General features: G+C 50.0%; 1 protein-coding gene across 5 annotated transcripts in view; it reads right to left on the reverse strand.

The window, feature by feature from the left end:
- Positions 1-24,417, reverse strand: part of col6a3 (collagen, type VI, alpha 3) — a 294,343-nt gene that overhangs the window by 21,182 nt on the left and 248,744 nt on the right. For 4 of the 5 annotated variants that reach the window (XM_038788414.1, XM_038788411.1, XM_038788403.1 and 1 more), the window contains 3 exons: positions 23,161-23,799; positions 11,443-12,030; positions 4,175-4,804 (listed from right to left, as the gene is read on the reverse strand). In XM_038788414.1, the coding sequence (XP_038644342.1) occupies positions 4,175-4,804; positions 11,443-12,030; positions 23,161-23,799 (1,857 nt within the window). Of the gene's footprint in view, positions 1-4,174; positions 4,805-11,442; positions 12,031-12,619; positions 12,760-23,160; positions 23,800-24,417 lie in introns of those variants that run through there. The other variant, XM_038788415.1, reaches the window with a different exon arrangement.

A 24,417-nucleotide genomic window follows, 5' to 3' on the forward strand; every position in this document is an offset into this window, starting at 1 on the left:
CATAAGTAAGATACAGGAAACCCTATTGCTCTTAGCCACCTATTCTTGCTTTGTGCAGGAAAAGCTAAGCCATGACAAGAGAGAGAGAGAGGGAGAAGATGGTAAGGGACCGGCCACATTTCAAAAACCTCACCAACTTGGAGGAACAGACAGCCCAGCTGACAGGGAAGCATGGGAGCAGAGGCTGCAGAGATGGAGAGATGGGCTTTCACCCTCCATCCAGTCATGTCATAGGGTCACACATTCCTCCATGTTGGAGGCAGCTCATGCCGTCACTCACTCTCTCCTCTCTCACTTATGGGCACCATCAGAAAGAGGTCAGGGCCTGAAGGTGATGAAGCTCTGTCCAGCACACAAACAAACCTGGAGAGGATTAAGGTCATTGTGTAGGAATAAAGTGCCCCTGTAGAGGCATTACAGCAGATGTCTGCACCCTCCACCAGCTCAGAGACACAGTGCGTATTAAAGGATCTCACATTATGGTGGTTACTGCATGAACACATGTCCATAGCAGGAGGAGGTAGCATCAGCTGAGTTGACTAACACTTGGAGGAGTGCTGGGGAAGAATCACCTGTTAGATTCATGTCCAATAACGGGTCTCTGGAATCAGCCTTCCGAATAATCCCAGCCAAGCTCATATCAAAGCTCCAAAACCTAGGGCTTTGTTCCTCACTCTGCAACTGGATCCTCGACTTTCTGATCCATAGACCTCAATCAGTAAGGATAAACAACAACATCTCTTCCACGATAGTCCTCAATAGCGGAGCCCGCAAGGCTGTGTACTTAGCCCCCTACTATACTCCCTGTACACACACGACTGTGTGGAAAAATTTGGTTTCAACTCCATCTACAAGTTTGTTGATGACACGACCATAGTGGGTCAGAACTAGAACAACTATGGCATCAGAATACAAAGTATCCTGCACACCCCTGTCTGCATCAATGGGGCCGAGGTGGAGATGGTTAACGGCTTCAAATTCCTAGGGGTGCACATCACCAACAATCTATCCTGGTCCATCCACGTCAATGTTACCACCAAGAAAGCGCAGCAGCGACTCTACTTTCTCAGGAAACTAAGGAAATTCGACATGTCCACATTGACTCTTACCAATTTTAAAGATGCACCATACAAAGCATCCTCTCTGGCTGCATCACAACCTGGTATGGCAACTGCTCAGCCCAAGACTGTAAGAAACTTCAAAGTCCTAAACACCGAACCCACCCCCCACCCATTGACTCTGTCTAAACCTCCTGCTGCCTGATGAAAGCGGTCAGCATAATCAAAGACCCCTCCCACCTGGGTTATTCTCTCTTCCAACTTCTTCCATTGGACAGGAGATGCAAAAGTCTGAGAACACGCACTAACAGGTTCAAAAACAGCTTCTTCCCCACTGTTACCAGACTCCTGAACCACTCTCTTACAGACTGAACTGATCTCTTCACACATCTTCTCCACTGAGTAGTACTACATTCTGTATGCTTCACCCGATGCCTGTGTCTATGTATTTACATTGTGTATTTTATCTTTGCCCTATTATGTATTTACTTTTCATGTATGGAATCATCTGTCTGAACTGCATATAGAACAATACTTTTCACTGGACTCGGTACACGCAACAATAAACACATCCATTCCAATGATGATGGAGAGGCGGCAAGAGGTAGTGGAACATCAGGCAGAGATGTCAGAGGCCCTCTACATAGTGGCACATGAGATGGAGTAGACTAGCGGCCTACTGGCTGATGAAGTGCGTGCATGGAGGTCCCATGGGGAGGATACAAGACTCCATAAAGAACCAAGCACAACAGATTCAGCAGAAGATGCAAGTAGACCTTCACTCTATTTCTATGGACATGAATGAACAGTGGTTCTGTGAGAGGGAGCACCACAGCTTGATCTCCCTTTAGGTGGCCCGTCCCCTCAAGGAGTCAGGCAGGGGCCCTTAGATGCCCAAAGTGAGGGGGAGTGGCAGTTGGACACCCTAGGTACCATCCCTCAGGACTCTTGCCTGTGACCGCCTTCCCTTTAACCTTCTCTTGTCACCGTCGAGGGAGCCAAATGAGGTCAAGGCCCACCAGAGGACGGCTGCCAAGATCATCCAAGACAACAGGACCAGCTGGTCAGCAGGCTGCCTCCACCCTTGCTGCAGATGTTGGAGAAGCACTTCGGAGAAATGGTAGGGATAGAAAAAATTAGAACCTCTGAATTCATAGATGGTTGCCCATTTGCACTATGATTGTTACACTTATCACATTTTTGTGAATATAGTTCACTTGCATTTGAATCACGTCTGATGTGGTTTATTTGCCATAGTCCTTAAGCATGTGTGCACCTCCATCCCATCATCTTTTGGGAGACACTGCCTGTTCCCCAGAATCAGGCTTGTGCAGGAAGGCAATTAATTTGATATTTATAACATCTCACAGTTTGCTGTCCGACTGTTGTGTAAGGTAGATCACTGAAGCTTCATCCTCTGAGGCAACTAACTACTTTTCATTCTCTATTGCCAGAGATAAGCAGACAGAGCAAACGCATAGCTTCATTAGGATTGCTGGCTTCCCCATAGTGCATACATAATACCTTCTGGGCTTCACAAGCTAACTTTACCCAATACCAGAATTGAAAGTCAATTCCCTCAATCTCCAACTGATTGGTGAACATAGGTAGTGAATTGGATTGGATTGGATTGGATTTGTTTATTATCATATGTACCGAGGTACAGTGAAAAGTATTTTTCTGCGAGCAGCTCAACAGATCAATAAGTACATGAAAAGAACAGAAAATAAAAGAAAATACATAATAGGGCAACACAAGATACGCAATAAGCACCGACATCAGATGAAGCATACAGGGGTGTAGTGTTAATGAGGTCAGTCCATAAGAGGGTTGTTTAGGAGTCTGGTAACAGCGGGGAAAAAGCTGTTTTTGAGTCTGTTCATGTGTGTTCTCAGACTTTCGTAAATCTCCTGCCCGATGGAAGAAGTTGGAAGAGTGAGTAGGCCAGGTGGGAGGGGTCTTTCATTATGCTGCCCGCTTTCCTCAGGCAGCGGGAGGTGTAGATGGAGTTAATGGATGGGAGGCATGTTTGTGTGCTGGACTGGGTTGTGTTCACGACTCTGAAGTTCCCTGTGGTCCTGGGCCGAGCAGTTGCCATACCAGGCTGTGATGCAGCCAGATAGGATGCTTTCTATGGTAGTGTCAAGCCCAGTATTCTGGCAGCTGTTATGATACCTTCATTCTCCAGCTCTCATATTTATAATCCCTCCCCCACGCCCCAACATTTCTCTCTACATCTCTATATCCACTTTACTGAACCCCTTTAAAATCTTACAGTCCATGCCAGGTCACCTCTCAGTTGTCTCTTTTCTTGAGGAAAAGTTGTTTGCTTATTCAATTTGACTTGATTGGATTAGCCTTTCAGATGTCAGTCTGCTAAATTCATTTTGCATCGACTGCAGTACTGCACTGTCTTTTTATAATACAGAGACCAGAACTGTTCATATTATTTCAGGTATGGTGTCAGTTTAATAAACTTTAACTTCTCCACTTTTCAGTTCAATCCCTCCAGAAAGGAACCCAGTGCTTTGATTGCTTTCCTTGTGAAATTTAATCTGCATCACTACTTTTTAGTGATTTGTGAATCTGTATTTAAAATTTTACCTTTGAACTAAGTTGCTACCTCAATGCAGTTACATGAATAACAATGAACAAAGAACAAAGACCAATACCGCACAGGGAACAGGCCCTTCGGCTCTCCAAGTCTGTACCAGTCATAATACCACCCTTGGCCAAAACCCTCAGCACTTCCTAGTGTCGTACCACTCTATATCTACGCTATCCATGTATTTGTCGAGATGCCTTCTGAACACTGTTAATGTGTCTGCTTCCACAACCTCCCCTGGCAGTGCATTCCAGGCACTCACCACCCTCTGTGTACCTCGCACATCTCCTCCAAACTTTGCCCCATGGACCTTAAAACTATTCCCCCTAGTGACTCACCCCTCCACCCTGGGAAAGAGTTCCTGCCCTTCCACTCTATCCATGCCCCTCAACCTCCATCTTTCTAATGAAAACGGTCCAAGTCTATTATAAAGACAATTAAAAATCCTTTAGAAGTATTAGCACTAGTAACGCAAAAATAATTAAAATTTAAAAAAACTCAATTTGTGTACCTTTTTCATTAGTAACTGGTGGTTCTCCAGCAATTCTAGTTGACTCTCCAGCAGTTGGAACAGATAGCGTTGACAATGGTGTCATCACCCGTTCCTGTACATTTGGCAAATTATTGAATTCCTTGACACTGAAAACCAGATTGGGGTCAGTTGCAATTTCTTGTAGCTGTGCTAGGTCTGCATTTCTCACTCCAACCGCAAAGGTTGCGATGGCAGCTCGCTTCAGTGCATCTGCTTGTGGCTTAACAGCATCCAATGATTTACCGCCAGTGAACAGCACCAGAAACTGGGGAACTCCTTGATCTTTTCTGCTTCCTGCCTGACTGGTAAAGTGGTTTTGAAAGACAAAGTCCAGTGCTGCACCAGTATTGAGTATTGTGCCACCTTTCAATTTGAGTCCTTTGACACGACGCAGAATCTCAGCTTTTGATGTGTAGGTATTTAGATAGAACTCCGTTTTTGCATTGTAACTGAACTGTGCTAGGCCCACTCGCACATGGTCACTTCCAATATTCAGGTTCTCAATTATATTTCTGATGAAATCATGGACAAGAATTAAATTTGTGTTCCCAACATTGTCTGATCCATCAATAAGGAACACAATGTCTCTCTTGCTCACTTCAGGCAAAACTGCAAAAGAATGCACAGTGTAATTAGCAGCAGATCATTATTCTAATTTCATAGAATTTCATAGAATTTACAGTGCAGAAGGTGTCTATTCGGCCCATCGAGTCTGCACTGGCTCTTGGAAAGAGCACCCTACCCAAGCCCATACCTCCACCCTATCCCCATAACCCAGAAACCCCACCTAACACTAAGGGGCAATTTGGACCCTGAGGGCAATTTATCATGGCCAATCCACCTAACCTGCACATCTTCTATACAACCAGGTAAACCTCTGTTCATAGTGTGATTGATCCCCATCATGTTAGGTGCCATTAATACAAAAGATAAAGGGCGGGATTCTTCACCGGCGGGATTCTCCATTTTAAGGCAGCCCAGGGGTTTCCTGGCAGCATGGAGCTGCACCACAATAGAACATAGAACATTACAGCGCAGTACAGGCCCTTCGGCCCACGATGTTGCACCGTCCTGTGAAACCCTTCTAAAGTCCCTCTGCACTATTCCCTTATCGTCCATATGTCTATCCAATGACATTTGAATGCGTTTAGTGTTGGCGAGTCCACTACTGTTGCAGGCAGGGTTATCCACGCCCTTACTACTCTCTGAGTAAAGAACCTACCTCTGACATCTGTCCTATATCTATCTCCCCTCAATTTAAAGCTATGTCCCCTCATGCTGGACATCACCATCCGAGGAAAAAGGCTCTCAATGTCCACCCTATCTAATCCTCTGATCATCTTGTATGCCTCAATTAAGTCCCTTCTTAACCTTCTTCTCTCTAACGAAAACAGCCTCAAGTCCTTCAGCCTTTCCTCATATGATCTTCCCTCCATACCAGGCAACATTCTTGTAAATCTCCTCTGTACCCTTTCCAATGCTTCCACATCCTTCCTATAATGTGGCGACCAGAACTGCACACAATACTCCAAATGCGGCCGTACCAGAGTTTTGTACAACAGCAACATGACCTCATGGCTCCGAAACTCAATTCCTCTACCAATAAAAGCTAACACACCGTACGCCTTCTTAACAACCCTCTCAACCTGGGTGGCAACTTTCAGAGATCTATGGACATGGACACCAAGATCTCTCTGCTATGGGAAACAATGGGAAACCCCAGTGACCAACCAGCGGAACGGAGCATCCCGCCGCCGTGCTGAAACAGAAATGCGGTGCGGCGGAGTGGAGAATCCAGTCCAAGGAGTAACTAAGTGGGCAGGATCATAAAAAACAAAATCATAGACTCACAGAATGGGTAACAGACAGAAAGAGGCCAATTAGCCCATCCAGCCCATGGAGGCCCTCTATAAGAACAATTTAGATTTGTTCCCCATAGCCCTACAATTGTTTTCTTCCTTTAGGTGGTTATTCAGCTTGCCTCTCAGGCAGTGCATTCCTTATCATAACCATTTGCTTCACAAAAGGTTTTACCTCAGGTCATCTTTAGCTCTTCAAATCTGAGCCCTCTGCTTCTGGACCCTGATGTCAATGGAAGGTTCCCCCCCAACTCCTCTGACTAGACCCCTCATGACTGTAAACACTTCGATAAAATCGCCTCTCAACCTTCTTGTCGAAAAAGAGAACAACCCCAGCTTCTCCAAACTATGTATGTAACTGAAGTTCCTCATCCCTGGAATCATTCTCAGAAATCTTTTCTTGCCTTCTCCAAAGTCTTCACATCCTTCCAATGTGTGGTGCCCAAAGTTGGACACAGTACTCTAGTTGAAGCTAAATTTTATAAAGGTTCATCATTAACCTCCTTTTATACTTTCTAAAGCTCAGCATCCTGTGCAACTTTTGAAACAACTTTCTCAAGCTTCATTGCCACTTTCTCAGGTCTCTGCTCCAGCACTCTCCTAAAGGTTATACCCTAGAATTTATATTGCCTTTCCTCATTCCTTCAACCAAAATGTGTCACTTAGGTCTGTTAAATTGCTGTTGCCACATTGTCCGCCTCATTCCACCAGCCTCTTTTTTATCGTTACCACAGAATCCCTACCATGCAGGAGGAGGCCATTTGGCCCATCGACTCTGAACCAACCCTGTGAAAGAGCTCCTCCGCCACCCCATCCTTTCCCCATAACACTGTAACCTAACCTGCATATGCTGAGACACTAAAGGGCAATATTAGCATGGCCAATCCACCTAACCTGCACATCTTTGAAATGTGGGAGGAAACCGGAGCACCCAGAGGAAACCCACGGAGACAGGGAGAGAAAGTGAAAGCTCCACTCAGACAGTGACCCAAGGACAGAATTGAACCCGGGTCGCTGATGCTGTGAGGCAGCAGTGCTCACCGCTGTGCCATTGTGCTGCCCGAAGCTCTTCAAGTCTATCATTAACATCCTCACAGTTCACAATAGTTCAAAGTTTTGTGTCATTGTCAAATTTTGAAATTGCACCCTGCCTAAGTCATAAGTGAATATGAAGAAAAGCAGTGGCCCAAAAACTGATCTTTGGGAAACCGATTGTCTCCAATTCAAGAAACAACCATCTATTTCCTCTCACTCAGCCGACTTTGTAACCATGCTGCAGCTGTTTCTTTTATTCCATGGACTTTAAATTTGCTGACAAGCTTATTATATGGGGTTATTCATAACTTTTAGGAAGTCCCTATTCATCACATCAACACATTAGCATCACCTCATAGAAACCTGAGAGTGCACAAGGAGGCTATTCGGCCCATCGAGTCTGCATCTCTCTGAAAGAACATACTATCTAGGGCCACTGCCCCGCCCTATCCCCGTAACCCTACCTAACACAAAGGATATGACACACCTAAAGGTCCTGTTTTTTTAACTCTCGACCTAACTCTGAACTCCTGCTGTAGGACTTATTTCTGCCTATGTCATTAGTACTAATATGTGCCACGACTTCTGGCTGTTCCTCCTCCCCCTTCAGAATGTCCCCGTTCAGAGACATCCTGGGCCCTAGCACCTCAGCAAGGCACCATGTCATCCCGGAATCTCTTTCACGTCCACAGACGCGACTATCTGTGCCCCTGACTATAGAATCCCCTGTAACTATTTCTCCTCTGAACTTTGTCTGTCCCTGCCTAACAACAGACCGCATGGATTGGTTCCAATGCTCTGGCTTCTGCTGCTGTTTTCCCTGATAGGCCATCCCCCCCAACAGTGTCCGAAATGATGTACTTGTTAGCGAGGGGGACAGTCGCAGAGGATTCCTGCACTGACTGCCTGCCCTTTCTAGCGGTTACCTATCTGTCTGCCTGCACCTTGAGTGTTGTTTTGTTATGCTCTTGACGTAGCATAAGCTGCTTACTCGATATGCACTCTGACAAAGGAAGGTTCAGACTTGGAGATAGCTTTAACACATTTATTAAATTGTTAACGATTCTCCTACTTGGATTCAACTCTCCTGTTAATCCTGCTATAGCTACTCAGACTATTTAACCAGTCTGCTACAATCCACATGGTGGGTGTGATGTGTTCAATCAACCCTGTGTACTCACTAAGTGTCTCCACTGGAAAGAGGAAGATCAAGTGTGCTGTGTCCTTATATATGAGTTGGTGTAATGCCCTCCTGTGGTAGTGTCACCTCTGTGTGTGTCTTGAATGCCCATTGGTCGTGTCCTATCTTACTGACATATTGGTTGACTGTCTTTGTGTCACGATATCTCTGGTGCTCCCTCTAGTGTCTAGCTAGGTGTAGTATGTTCACATAACCCCTTGCGTATTTACAGTGATGCATATCACCACAAGTGTGACCACGTCTCTATAACTCCTGTATATGATGCTTTCCGCCATCTGCATGCTGCTAAATGCATCCAACTGCTGCTCTAACTGAATCACATGGTCTGTGAGGAGCTGCCATAGGTCACACTTGCTGCAGGCATAGTCGACCGGAACACTGGAATTGTCAGATATGCCACATCTCACTGTTAGAGCACTGCACCCCACTGAGTGAGATTGAAGCTCTCGTTGATTAATTTAATAAATACTTAAATTGTTATTAGATTAAGTTACAATTAACTATATGACCCTGCCGCTAGATTTTTACTGTAAAATTAAATCATAGAATTTACAGTGCAGAAGGGCTATCCCCATAACCCAGTAACCCACCGAACCCTCTTTTTTTGGATAGTAAGGGCAATTTAACATGGGCAATCCACCTAACCTGCATATGTTTGGACTGTGGGAGGAAACCGGAGCACCCAGAGGAAACCCACGCAGACACGGGGAGAACGTGCAGACTCCGCACAGACAATGCCCCAAGCTGGGAATCGAACCTGGGACCCGAGAGCTGCGAGGCAACTGTGCTAACCGCTGTGCTACTGTGCTGCCTAATGCTAAATACTAATCTCTGCCCTCAGGTTTAGTTACTTCAAGTTGTCAATATGTAAAACAAACAGTAAAGATCCCAGAATGGAGCCCTGTGGAACACCACTTGAAACAGCTTTCCATTCGCAAGGGCAGCCATTGACCATCACCCTTTATTTCCTGTTACTAAGCCAACTTTTGATCCAATTTGCCACATCCCCCCCCCCCCCCCCCCCACCCCCGCCGGAAGAGTATATTATTTAAATGGAGAAAGACTGCAGAAAATTGCAGCACAGGGATTTTGGGGTATGCAAGCATAAATCACAAAAAGCTAGCAAGCAAATTCAGCAGGTAATTGGGAAGGCACCTGGAATGTTGGCCTTTATTTCAAAGGGAATGGAGTATAAAAATAGGGAAGCCTTGCAAAAACTAGTTAGACCACACATGGAATACTGTGAACAGTTTTGGTCCATTTATCTAAGGAAAGATATACTGGCATTGGAGGCTGTCTAGGGAAAGTGCACTAGGCTGATCCCGAGTATGAGGAGGCTCGGAGGATTATTTTCCAATCTTCACGAGACATAGGGGAGGTGCCAGAAGTCTGGAGGAATGCAAATATGGTCCCGTTGTTTAAAAAGGGTGTGAGGAAATGCCAAACAATTATAGGCCAGTACGTCTTACTGGATTGACCATGCTAATATTGCCCTTTAGTGTCCAGGGATATGCAGGTTCAGTTACAGTGTGATGGGGAAAGGATGGGGTGGTGGAGGAGCTCTTTCAGAGGGTTGGTTCAGACTCAATGGGCCAAATGGCCTCCTTCTGCATGGTGGGCAAATTGTTAGAATCAATCCTGAGAGGTCAGATAAACTGTCACTTAGAAAAGCATGGACTAGTCAGCTTGGCTAGTCAATTTGGTCAAATACTTTGAGGAAGTGAGAAGGAGGATCGATGCGGGTAGTGTGGAGGATGTTGTCTACATGGATTTTAGTACGGCATTTGACAAGGTCACACATGGCAGACTGGCCAATAAAGTAAAAGCCCATGGGTATTTCATTCGTGCCTGGGTCGCACCGTCATGTTGCAGAATGGCAGTGCCAGGGTTCCCAGGTGCCAGGTTGGCACTTTCAGGGGTCAGACCCGGGGAGGTCCTTGCCAGATAGAGGAGGATGAGGGGGGTTCCCAGGGGCCTCCCTAAGGTTGGGGGGAGTGCGGGTGGGGGTCAGAAATGCAGAAGGGGGGCCTGAAAGAGGTGGAGGGGAGATTGGAACTTGGGACAAAATGGCCCCCTATCTGCGAGGCTTCAGCTCGAAAGCAAGAAATCCCCCTAAGTGCAGCATCAGCAAGGAGGCCAACAAAAACTGAAAAGTGTCGTTGAGTAGCGGGGTTATTCTCAGCATTGCCATGGAACACTCCGCTAAACGTGCCGTTCAGCGGACTTTAACTTCAGTTCGCTAAATCGAGCCTAACGTTTCAGTTATGAGATGATGTTAGAAAATTTTGAACTGTTCTTCTTGGAAAACATCTGGAGAGGTGACCTAATGGCAGGTCCAAGATGTTGCAAGGTTTTAGTCAAGTAAAGAGAGAAAAGCATTTCCCTCTGGTGTGTGGGTTGGTAACTAGAAATAGTAGATTCAAAATCATTGGCTGAAGATCCAGAGGGAAGGCGGTAGAATAATGAGTTTATAGTTACAGTATTGAGATAATGGGCTGTTCACAGTAACTTCATTGCAATGTTAGCCTACTTGTGACAATAAAGATTACTATTATTATTATTAATGCTGTGTGCCATAATGCCACAAGTGACATCAATAATCATGTTAAAGAAGCTGAAAAGAAAAAAGAATATTCTGGAAAAGAGAGAGATACACTGACCTTAGTAGATACTTAGAATGTATTATTGCGTGAATAAAGGAGTTTTCAATTAAACGTAATGGGATTAGACCAAAATTACTCATAAGGAGTGGGAATCCTTCCCAATCTCGAAGAGGCCACAAGTTACCCAAAGGGAGATCCAAATAGTATTCAAAATGGAAATGAAACTACGAACCAGAGACTTTCACAGAGATGTATCAAGATCTGAAATGTTGCCCCTGAAAAATTGGTGAAACCAACTCGAGGTGATTTTAAAAGGGAGTTGGTAAAGATAACTGAAAATGATGAACTAATAGATAAAGTGTGGAAAAGTGGGACTAAGCACTCCTACTTTTCCACAGGCACAATGGAATGAATGATCCCTTTCTGAGCTGCAAGTATCCATGATTCTACAGTTTCACAGTTCTAATTTCTGATTTTTTCAATCTAACTTTGAGTCTGCTGAGCAACTTAAAGGGATAGAACAATCACCATTGGTCAAAGCATTTTTACCTTCAGTATTAACGGCAGTTATTTCCTCAACAATAAAAACAGTTTTGACTTTAGATATCAGCTCCTTTTGAATGCTTGGCAATTCTCTAAAATCTCTCAGTTTGAAAATAAAATTGGATTCATATACGATCTGTAGTAGCTCTGATGTGTCGGCACTCTTGGCTCCGATGGCAATGGGCACTATACCAGCCTGTTTCACTGCATCTGCTGCCCGTCCAACATCATCTCTGGATTTCCCAGCAGTGATCAGCACCAGGATTTGTGAAGCTCCAGCATCGCTCCTGCTCCCTGCAGATGGAGTGAAGACATTCCTTCTGACAAAGTCCAGTGCAGCACCAGTGTTGAGGGGCCTTCCTGTTTTCAGTCTCATTTTTGGTAGTGCACTCAAAATCTCATCTTTGGTTGAATGGGTATTGAGGCGAAATTCAAGTCTTGAATCAGAACTGTATTGTACCACAGCAACTTGATCTTTGTCAGGTCCAATGTCGAGTTCCTGGATTACGTTTTTAAGAAACTCACGGGCTAATGGGAAGGATCTTCCCATTCCAGGAGAACCATCAATAAGGAAGACAATATCCCTCTTCCTGGCTGCAAAAATTGAACAGAGAAATTAATAAACAAAATTTAAATAATTAACTTCTAGATTAAGATTCCTACAAGGAATCCGATGTCAACATTAAAAGTATACAGTTTTTTTAGAAACAATACAGAGGAGTTGTATGGAATGCCTACTTCTTGTTTTCATGATAGAGAAACTAAGGCTGGAATTTTCCTGCCATTAGGATTCTCTATTCCCACCGGCAGCGCACCCTGCCGATGAGTTTCCTGGTGGCGTGGGGCGGCTTCAATGGAAAATCCCATGGACAAGCGGCGAGAATAGAGAATCCTGCTGCCAGTAAACTGTGCATCGCCATGAAACACGCGGAGTACACGGGGTAGCGGAGAATCCAGACCTAAAATTCTTGCCCTCCTTTGATATGTGCGCAGCCTCAGATCTCAGTGAAATGGCAACTTAGCTCTTGGTCATTTCAGCTAATCTTCTTAAAAATGTTCCATTTGTCTCCTGGGATTCAAAAAAAGGTTCTTCAGCTGTCTCCTGCATTAAAGTCATGAGCAATGCCAGAAGAGATTAAAGATGCAGTTCATATACTAGCCATAAAATTCAACTCCATAGTACCTGTAGCTTTATGTGCTGTTCACACTGTGTGCAGAAACGTCCAGTGTGGTCTGCTCTGGATGTCATTTTGATGAGGGCATAAACATGGGTGTTAGGAGTATGTAGCGGAAGTATACAAAGCAGGCAGAACATGACTTTAGCTAACATGCACCCAAAGACAAAAACAGAAAAACATGGAAACAAAAGTTAGCAGTCAGACATGCCCGAACTGGTCTTGCGCACCTTAAAATGGAACTTCAGCATTACTGGTGTCAGTATTGCTGAATTTTACTGGGGTTTGAAAATTTTGAACTTGTTTTTCTTTCTTCTGATTTTGACACCAGCAGTGCTACTTTTGAACTCTGCGCTCCAGCTAATGCCCTTTCTTAACCTTGCACAGCTGAAGATGTGCTGAGCAGCAAGAAGGAGGTTCCCCTCCCCCTGCCCCCACCCCCAACACACCAACCAATATTTTTTAAAGGGACCATCAACTACTATCAGGTTATTTACTGATTGGTTTCTGCAGACTTTGTGAGACTTTGTGAAACAGCTATGAGTTTTCCATCTGTTTAACGTTAATGCAGTTGACATGGAGTTGTGCGGCACATGGTGAAGGCTCTGATTCTGACTTCAGTGAATCCGGACAGACTCCCAGTCCTGGGTGCTGTAGCCACCAACCCCCTTTCCTTGTGTTTGAACAAGGAGATTGAGCAGCAATGTCATGGACGAGGACAAGCTGGTCAATGAGGGAGATAGAGGTGAATCAGAAAGGCTCTCAAAAGGCAGCCTAATCTAACCAATGTTTTCAGGCAAACCTTTCCCTCACCTCAGTCTAATCCAGGAGCAGGTGTGCATTGCTTCAGTTTTGTGAAGGTGCACACCAAATTCTGCTCCTTCTCACAGGCAAACGTATATCCTCAGAGCAAAGAGAGCACTGCCAGTGGCAGCGCAGGTGACCATGGTAATGAGTCATGGCCAGGATTCTCCGACCCCCTGCGCCGTTTTTCGGGGGCCGGAGGGATTCCTGCCATGCCGGTCGGGGGCCATTGACAGTGGCCCCCCCCGGCGATTCTCCGGGTCCTGATGGGCCGCGTTGCCATCCAGTTTTGGCCAGTCCCGCCGGCATGAATTACTCACCTCGCACGGTGGGACCTAGCAGGTAAGTGTGCGGGGGTGGTTCTGGTGGGGGGGGGGGGGGGGGGGGGGGGGGTGGGGGGGGGGTGGGCGCAGGGGGATCCGACCCCGGGGAAGCCCCTTCAGTGGCCTGGCCTGCGATCGGGGCCTACCAATCCTGTGGGCGGGCTGTTTCCGTGGGGACCTTCTTTCCTTTGCGCGGGCCCCTGTAGGGCTCCACCATATTGTCCGGGGGCCGGTGTGGAGATGAGAACCCCCACGAATGCGCAGAAATACGCTTGCCAGTCTACACATGCGCAAGATCATGCCAGCCTTTCAGAGCATGCGCGGAGTCGCCCAGGCCCTTCGCTGCCGGTTGGAGCAGTGCCAACGACTCCGCTGGCAACCTAGTCCCCGAAAGTTTGGAGAATTCCTCACTTTCGGGGGCTGTTGACGCCGGAGTGGTTGGTGCCGGTTTTCCCGCCGTTGTGGGGACTTAGGGCGCGATTCTCCGCACCCGCGAAAAATCGCGAAACTGTCGTAAAAAACGGGCGCGTTTTACGACGGTCGGGAAGGGTCCATTTCCTGACGTATTCACTTCCGGGAAATGGGCTAGTAACGCGGCCGCGTCAATCACGTGCGCGATGACGACGGAACGTGGCGACGACACGATCACGCCCATGTGACGCCGCCCGACGCCGTAAAAAGGCGCGGGCGAGCACAGAATCTGTCGGCCATGATGTCGGAGTCCAGGAGAGCTGCACCTCGTTTTGTGGAGGCCGATGTCGAGACTCTGCTCGATGCTGTCGAGCAGAGGAGGGGCATCCTCCGCCCGCGGAGAGGGCATCGCCAACCTGCCAGCGCGGTACGCCAGGCCTGGCGTGAGGTGGCCGCTGCCATCAGTGCTGTGGGGCAGACCCCTCGCTCTGCCGAGCAGTGCCGGAAAAAGCTACATGACCTCACCAGGGCTGCCAGGGTAAGTGCCAAGAGGGTGCCCCCTGGTCACAACCATCCCTCCCCCCCCCTTTACTTAATCACCCACCTCCCCCCCCCCTGGCACGGGGGGTGGAGGGGGATTGGGCCAGAGTTATTTGAGGATGGTTCACAAAGTTGTCACAGACCCAGCGCTCTGGCCCCGTGGAGAGATGCAATCGTCTTATGACAACTTGACCCCCAAACTGTGCCAGTATCTGAACGGCCTGCTGATACCTGCCGTATTGTAATGATCTACCTATGTACCCTCCCCCAACAGGCCAAGTCCGCTCACAACAACCGTGAGCGGCACAAGACTGGAGGGGGTTCGCCCAACCTGCACCCCCTCACCACCTTTGAGCAGAGGACACTGGACCTTGTTGGGGGGTCTGTCACCCGGGATGTCGCGCTATGCGAGGTTGGCGGATCTGCAGCAAGTGAGACAACCCTCCTTGACAAACACCCACCCCTCCTCCATGCTCTGTCCCTTCACACACCCTGCCCACTGGGATACCTCCCCCATCCCCTGTCCCTTCACACACCCTGCCCACTTGGACACCTCCCCCATCCTCTGTCCCTTCACACACCCTGCCCACTTGGACACCTCCCCCATCCCCTGTCCCTTCACACACCCTGCCACTGGGATACCTCCGCCATCCTCTGTCTCTTCACACACCCTGCCCACTGGGATACCTCCCCCATCCTCTGTCCCTTCACACGCTGCCCACTGGGACCGTCCAGCGGCCTGCCGAGCAAATCTAAATAACCCGTCTCATTCTCTTCCCTAGGACGTGATGCCGAACGACCAGGGCCGTCTGGCTGCAGACGGACACAGGCATCTGCCGCCACCTCACCCGGGGCCGCACGACAGAGGGTGCCCGATCAGCGGGGAGACCCATCCTCCCCAACCCAATCTGCGGATCAGGACGCCCAGAGGGTGGCGAGAACACAACCCCCGGAAATGGCCAGGGAAAACCCTCCGGACTCTGAGCGGCCCCACACCATTGAGGAGGGGCTAAATTGCGAAAACATCGGGCTTGCGGCACTGCTATCTCCCACAACATCCATCATCCCAGAGATGAGTCTCCTGGGTCACAGTCTGGTTTGCACATCACAGCTGAGCAGGTACAGCAGGTGGAGGTCGGAGCAACCGAGGGTCCGGACTCGCGGAGGCCAGACCAGGCCCAGCATGCAGCTGGCTCCCAGACGTTTTCGGAGTTCCTGGAGTTTCTCAACCCACCCGCACAGCCGATGCCTCAGGAAACCCAGGGAAACAACGACGGGATGAGGGCTTCCTTCCAGACTCTGCAGACGCTGTTAGAGGAGTCGAACCGCGTCCACGAGCAGGGAGTGGTGCCGCTCATGGCAGAGACCCAGTCCGACACCGCACGGGTGGCATCCGTGGTGGAGGCAATGGGTCAGGTGATGCAAGGCATTGGGGTTCATATGCACGCGTCATCCTCGGCCCTGGACAGGGTTGCCCTCTCACAGGCAGCAATGTGCCAGAGGCAAAATGACATTGCCGGCGCCCTGCAGGCCTTGGCCCAGTCTCACCAGGTCATGGCCCAGTCGCAGCAGTCAGTCGCTGAGAGCATCAACCACCTGACACATGTGCTGGATGGCGTCGTGCACTCACAGGTTGAGATCGCACAGTCCCTGGCGGGAATGTCTAACTCCCTGGACTCCGTCTCTGCAAACCTTCGGATCCTGGTGGATACCGTTGCAGGCCTCCAGGACTGGCAGCGCCAGGTGTCGGTGGTGCGACGGGACACCTCCCCGCTCGCACCTCTGTCCCAAAGTGAGGCCCGGGGGCCACCGGGCTCCCCGAGGGAGGAGGAGGTTTCGGGGCCTGTCCCATTAAGTCCATCACGGGACGTCCCGAAATTCTCGGACTCCCCCCGTCCCATCCCTGGTGCATCGGGTGGGCAGCAGGCAGAGCAGGGTGGCACAATGTCACCCGAGACGCCCGCAGAGCAGCCTGGCCCATCAAGGCCGGGTCGCCCCAGGAAACACTTGGCCAAGGAGAAACGAGTCGAGGGGGGCGATTCGCAGCAATCCTCCTCCACTCCTGCTGTATCATCTGGGGAGTCACTTAGACGTAGTGGTAGGGCCTGTAAGGCAACTAAGATAGACACTGAGTAAGTTGGAACGGGTGAAGGGCACAGTTTAGTTGTAGGGGCTAGGGCATCTGTAAATAATTGTTAACATTAAACGCACTGTTCCACCTTACTTGTAATACCGTGTGATTGTTCCACAGCCACAGGATTTGTGATGGTGACCGAGTGTCGCTGGGGTTGACGAGTGGTGAAACTTCGGTGCCGGGTGTGCAGTCCCTGCCCCTCCCCCCCCCACCCCCCCCCCCCCCAACCCCTCCCACAGCTAGCCCACGCGGGCACGTGATGGGGTGTCAGTGACGATCTCAGCGGCCACCAAGGTGGATGGTTCAGCTATTGCCATGGGTCAGACTCTCTCTAACGATTCTGAGCTCACAGCTCATCGCAGAGCGGGCTGTCATCATTCCACATGGCACTGATCACACCCGCTGACACAGCCATTAATGTTGTGCCATACCGTCTGGACCCAGTGGTAAGGGTGATGTCGAAGTGGAGCAGGGTACACTGAGAGGGGGTGGGGGTTGTGGTGGTGGAAGTTGTGCGTTGACCCTCTGCATGACTAGCGATGCGTGAACCGTGCTGCCACCAAGGCGTCGCGTGCCCGCCGTCCTCGCCGGGTCTGCCGTGCCACCTCCTGGACATCACCAGCACCTGGGTCGTGTCTGCGTGCTGCGCCCACCACTCCACCAGCCTCCTCCTCCTCCCTCTCCTCCTCCTCCTCCTCCTCCTCCTCCTCCTCCTCCTCTGTGCTGGCACCACTGCCACTGGCTTCTCCCTCCGCCTCCTGCAGCAGGTCATCTCCCCTCTGCATCGCGATGTTGTGCAGCGCACAGCAGACTACTACAATGCGAGCGACCCTGTCGGCCTGGTACTGCAGGGCCCCTCCGGAGCGGTCCAGGCACCTGAATCTCATCTTCAGGAGGCCAAGGCAGCGCTCCACCACACCCCTGGTTGCTGCATGGGCCTCGTTGTATCGTGTTTCCGCATTGGTCTGAGGCCTCCGTATAGGCGTCATCAGCCAAGACCTCAGCGGATAACCCCTGTCGCCTAGCAACCAGCCCCTCAGCCGGGGGGGGGACGTCCCTCAAACATCGCAGGGATGAACGACTGCGCCAGTATGTAGGAGACATGCACACTCCCTGGGAACCTTGCACAGACGTTCATGATCCTCATGTGGGGGTCGCATACCACCTGGATATTCATGGAGTATGTCCCCCTTCTGTTTGTGAACACATCCCTGTCCCCTGCAGGCGGGCGCATGGGGACGTGAACACAATCGATTGCCCCCTGCACCCTCGGTATCCCGGCCACGCTGGCAAATCAACGAGCTCGTGAGTCTTGACTTGCTTGGTCCTCGGGAAAGGTGATGTAGCGGTCCGCGATGGCATAGAGGGCGTCGGTCACATCCCGGATACACCTGTGGACCGATGACTGGGAGATCCCGGAGAGGTCCCCGCTCGGAGACTGGAAGGAGCCAGTAGCATAGAAGTTAAGAGCGACCGTCACCTTGATGGCAACCGGGATCGCTTGTCCTCCCCCCGTTCCACGTGGGGCGAGGTGCGACAGGAGTTGGCAGATATGTATCACCGTCTGCCTACTCAGCCGGAGTCTGCTCCTGCAGATGATGTCCGGCATTGTTAGGAAAGAGATCCGGGCAAGGTACACCCTCGGCTTTGGTCGTCGCCTCTGGCGCCGTGGCTGCACCCTCACTCTCTCCTCTTCCTCTTCCTCCTCTTCCTCCTCCTCCCCATGCTGCTCGACGACCGGCAACTCCTCGGCCCTTCCCTCTGCTGCTGCAGCTGGCCCTTCATCCACTGCGGGTTGTGGCTGTGGATGCTGCGGCATCGCCAAATGCAGTACAGCGGCCCCAACCACTGCGCAGAACATAGGCGTTCTGTTCGCAGACATTGTGCTAACCGACAGAAGGGTGGTGGGGGGGGGCAGAGAAACGGAACATGTTAGACGGAGGTTAGTCGACACCTCGGCAGCCGCCTGCCACGGGATACCTGTGTGTCCCGGTGGCCTGGTCGCGCTGCTGACACGCGGGCAGCCTAACCCCTGGTCACTTTCTGCATCCAACGGCCAGTAAACTATGTCCTCCTCACGGGTGCGTCAGTGGCCTGTGGCCGTAAGCCACAGGGGAACCAGCGGCCGTGTCCTCGTGACCGGCACGCATGGCATGGTGGCAGACACTTTGTTACGGGGTTGGACGGCTCACTCGCTCACTCTCTACCTAACCCCCCCCCCCACTCCCACTCCCCCCGTCTCCCCCACTCCCCCCCCGTCTCCCCCACTCCCCCCCATCTCCCCCACTCCCCCCCCACTCCCCCCTCCGTCTCCCCCACTGCCCGCTCCGTCTCCCCCACTGCCCCCTCCGTCTCCCGCACTGCCCCCTCCCTCTCCCCCACTGCCCCCTCCCTCTCCCCCACTGCCCCCTCCGTCTCCCCCACTGCCCCCGCCGTCTCCCCCACTGCCCCCCCGTCTCCCTCACTGCCCCCCCGTCTCCCCCACTCCCCCCCCCGTCTCCCCCACTCCCCCCCGTCTCCCCCACTCCCCCCCCCATCTCCCCCACTGCCCCCCCCCGTCTCCCCCACTGCCCCCCCGTCTCCCCCACTCTCCCCCCCGTCTCCCCCACTCTCCCCCCCCGTCTCCCCCACTGCCCCCTCCGTCTCCCCCACTGCCCCCGCTCTGGACCCCCCCTCCCGTTCTCAGGGATGCCTTCTCCGTTGTGGCCAGACTCGAGCGGTGCGCTGAGCGGTGCGCTGAGCGGTGCACTGAGCGGTGCGCTCAACTCATCCAAGCTGTCGTCAGCCAGCACGACTGGTTGACGAACTTAAATAGCAGGTGTGTTTCACGCCGTGCAAACAGGGCGCGATGACATCGGGACTTCGGCCCATCCGGGATGGTGAATAGCGGGGAGGGCTATTAGTGGCGAATCTGGTCGTGTCGGGGGCATGAAGGAGGCATTTGTCGGGAATGGCGACTCTGAGATTTTGCGGGGTTCGGAGAATAGCGGGAGGGCGTCGGAACAGCGTCGCCGTAAAAATTTACGACCCCCGCTATTCTCCGCACCGTCGTGAGTGCGGAGAATCGCGCCCTTAGTCTCCAGAAGGGAGAATCCCTCCCAAGCGTCTTTCCAGACTGGAGCAAACGACACCGTTAATATCTCCCAGTTTGTCATCCAATACTGCAGAATGGAGATAAGAGACATAATTTATTTCAGGAGAAGAGACATAGTTTTCTCTCTGACTAGATAGAAGCAGACAGAGCAGACATGTGGTTTTGCCAGGATAGTAAGCTTCCCCATAGGGCAGGGCAGGGTGGCATCAACTGCATACACATGACTTTACAAGCACTGCATCTAAATGCAAAGATGTATCAGATCCTCAAAGTTTTCCACACCTGAATGTGCAGTTGATGCTGAGCACATTGTGCAAGTAATTGCCCAGTATCCTGGCAGCAACCATAATGCTGTTATTCTGTGCCAGCCCACTTTTTGTTCATTTAATATTTAAGCCACCATGTCAAGACAGATTGTGGTTGCTGAGCCGCAAGGGCTAACAGCTGAGCACCTGTCTGATGACACTGGTGGACAACCCGACTACACATAGATAGCATATACATAATGGAAGCCATGATGCCCCATGAAACATCATCAGATAGACTGCTGCCATGCTCAAGGAATACTTCCACTGCCTAGACCACTCTGGAAGAGCCCGGCAATACTTAAAGTGCATGTGAAAATTATTGTGGGGGTCTGTAATAAATCCTGGTCAAAATGAAGACACATCTTTGCTATCAGAGATATGGGGCGGGATTCTCCGACCACCCCCCCCGCCGCTGGGTCGGAGAATTGCCGGGGGTCGGCGTGAATCCCGCCCCCGCCGTCCTCCAAATTCTCCGGCCCCCCAAAAATCGGCCCGGCGTGAATTGCGCCACCCGCCTCGCAGAATGGCGGGGACCGGCGCGATTCAATGGGCCCCAGGGCTGCCCAAATTCTCCGGCCCATGATGGGCCGTAGTCCCGCCCGATTTTTGCCAGTCCCGCCAGCGTAAATTGGAGTAGGCCCCTTACCGGCGGGACCTGGCGGCGCGGGCGGCCTCCGGGATTCTTGGGGGTCGCGGGGGGATCTGGCCCCGGGAGATACCCCCACGGTGGCCTGGCCCGCGATTGGGGCCCACCAATCCGCTGGCAGACCTGTGCCTTGGGGGCACTCTATTGTTCCGCACCGGCGGCTGTAGCAGTCCGCTATTGCCGGTGCGGAAACAAAGCCCTCTGCGCATGCATGGAGATGACGCCAGCACATGCTGGCGTCCCTGCTCATGTGCCAACCATTTCAAATCGCCTTTATAAAATAAAACACTCATTATTCCTTGTTAAAGTGAACTGTGCATTCCCTCAGTGCCTGTCTTGCAGTTGATTTTGTCTGTCCACGTGCTCATATGCAGTGCTACACAAATGGCTGGTGGAAGGTGGGGGCGCAGCAGATGATAATTCTAGAATTATTGAAATATATACCACATAATACTGTAAATTTTTTGATTCATTCATGGGATGTGAGCTTCACTTGTGAGACCTGCATGTTATTGCTCACCCCCAATTGCTTTTGCGAAGCTGGAGGTGAGCTGCCTTCTTCAGTTGCTGCAGTCCATGTCGTGCAGGAACACCCACAGCGCTGTAAGGGAGGGAGCCCCAGCAACAGTGAAGGAACAGTGATATAGATCCAACTCACGATAATGTGCAGCTTGGAAGGGAACTGACAGGTGATGGTGTTCCCATGCATCTGCTGCCCTTGTTATTCTGGATGATAGAGGTTGTGGGTTTGGAAGGCACTGTAGAAAAAGGCTTGTTGAGTATTTGCAGTGCATCTTGTAGAAGATACACTGTTCGTCGTGGTAGACGGAGCAACTGTTGTAGGTGGTGGATGGGGTGCCAATCAAGTAGACTGCTTTGGCCTGGATGATATCGATCTTCATTAGTGTTGCTGCAGCTGCACTCATCCAGGCAAGTGGAGAGTATTCCATCACATTCCTGTCTTGTACTATGTAGACTTGTGCCATGAATGGCATGGTAGCACATTGGTTAGCACTGTTTCTTCACAGTGCCAGGGATCCGGATTCAATTCCCTGCTTGGGTTACTATCTGTGTGGAGTCTGCACGTTCTCCCCGTGTGTGCGTGGATTTCCTCTGGGTGCTTCGGTTTCCTGCCACAAGTCCCGAAAGACATGCTTGTTAGGTGAATTGGACATTCTGAATTCTCCCTCAGTGTATCTGAACAGGTGCCAGAATGTGGTGTCTAGGGGCTTTTCACAGTAACTTCATTGCAGTGTTAATGTAAGCCCAATTGTGACAATAAAGATTTTTATTATTATTATCTGCAGTCACATATATAGAACATACAGTGCAGAAGCAGGCTACTCGGCCCATCAAGTCTGCACCGACCCACTTTAAGCCCTCACTTCTACCCTACTCCTGTCACCCAATAACCCCTCCTACCCTTTTTGGACACTAAGGGCAATTTAGCATGTCCAATCCACCTAACCTGCACATTTTTGGACTGTGGGAGGAAACTGGAGCACTCGGAGGAAACCCAGGCAGACACGGGAGAATGTGCAGACTCCGAACAGACAGTGACGCAGCGGGGAATCGAACCTGGGACCCTGGCGCTGTGAAGCCACAGCGCTAACCACAGTGCTACCGTGCTGCCCAAATATATGCCAGACCAGGTGAGAATGGTAAATCATAGAATCAACAGTGCAGAAGGAGGCCATTCGGCCCACCGAGTCTACACCGGCTCTTGGAAAGAGCACCCTACTTAAGCCCACACCGCCACCCTTTCCCTGTAACCCATTAACCCCACCTAATCTAAGGGCAACTTTGCATGGCCATATCCTTCCCTAAAGGACATTCATGGACCAGGTGGGTTTTCACAACAATCGATGATAGGTGTTATGGTCACCATTACTCAGACTAAGTTTCAATGCCAGATCTTATTGATTGAATTTACTTTCCATCAACTGCTGAACCCACATCCCCAGAACATTAGCCTAAACCTTGGATTACTAGTCCAGTGATATCACCACGTGCCACCATCTCCCCTTTAAGGGGTCCAGTCTAGTTTCACACAAAAATGGGCCCTCTGGTGAGCAGAGCAGCAACTCAGCAGTGTATTCAGCACTGGGCTGCACACTAGTCACATTTAAATTAAGGGACACGTAAAGTGGTCGGCTGCCCGCATGGCATGTGTGTGTTGGGATAATTGTGTTTTACAATTCCTGTGCCCATAATCAGAATTCATCCAGTTTTAGCCCTTAATTCTGCTGGTAATGCAGTAATAACTGAAAAAAAGTAAAGTACATGTACCTTCTGTAATGGTAACCACTTCCTCTTCGATATTTAATACTGGTTCTTCAATAATTACTGTTGGAACGGTCAGTGTTGTCAATGGTATTATCAGCTGATTGTGTACATCAGGCAGAGAGTGGAATTCCTTCACATTGAAGATCAAACTTGGGTCAATTGCAATCTCTTCCAGCTGTGCTGGGTCCGTATGTTTAACTCCAACAGCGAAGGTCATTACTGCAGCTCGCTTCAGTGCATCTGCCGGTGCTTCCACATCATCACTGGATCTTCCCCCAGTAACAAGCACCAAAAACTGAGGAACATTTTCGTTTATTCGACTTCCTCCAGAACTACTAAAATAATATTTAATAGCAAAGTCCAAAGCTGAACCAGTGTTGGCCGTTGTTCCCCCGATCAGTCTAAGACTTCTGATATGAGACAGAAGATCAGCTTCTGATGAATAAGTGTTCAGATAGAACTCAGCCTCGGTGTCATCGCTGTACTGAGCCAGACCTACTCGCACCTTGTCACTTCCAATGGCCAGGTTCTGAATTATTCTTGTCATAAAATCACGGACAAAAGGTAAATTTGCATCTCCAACATTGTCTGATCCATCAATAAGGAACACAATATCTCTCTCACTCATTTCCATTGGTAGAACTGGAAAAAGAAATACACATCAGGTCAGCAATTAAATAATACCTGGTAAACCAATGTATTCAGATTTTATATTTCCTCAATTCTACAATTGGGAGAACTGGAAAAAGAAAATCAAATCATATAAAAACCCTAGAAATTAAATAACACCTGGTAAATCTGCTCTCAATACCTGTACCTAGATTTTTTTTAAAAAAATTAACAATTGGGGATTTTAATCACTAATTTTTCATTTGTGCCTCCTGAGCCTCAAGAGGAGACCTGCACTACCCAGTTATTTTTTTCCAATTAAGGGACAATGTGGTGCGGCCAATTCATCTAACCTGTACATCTTTAGGTTGTGGGGGGTTAAACCCACGCAGACATGGAGAGAATGCGCAAACTCCACACAGTCAGTGACCCGGGGCTGGGATCAAACCCGGGTCCTCAGCGCCGTGGGCAGCATTGCTAACCACTGCGCCACCATGCCGCCCACTAACCAGTTACATGAATGGTGAAGAAAGGGTACCTCAAATTGGAGAAGACCTAAAATACTTCTACAATCTACAGAAAGTGGGCCTCAGCTCCCCTTTTGGTCACTTTTAACTCCTAAACTCCTAATGTGTCTCAGTATTAAATTCT

Source organism: Scyliorhinus canicula, chromosome 2 (genome assembly GCF_902713615.1).
Source record: "Scyliorhinus canicula chromosome 2, sScyCan1.1, whole genome shotgun sequence".
NCBI classification, from domain to species: Eukaryota; Metazoa; Chordata; class Chondrichthyes; order Carcharhiniformes; family Scyliorhinidae; genus Scyliorhinus; species Scyliorhinus canicula.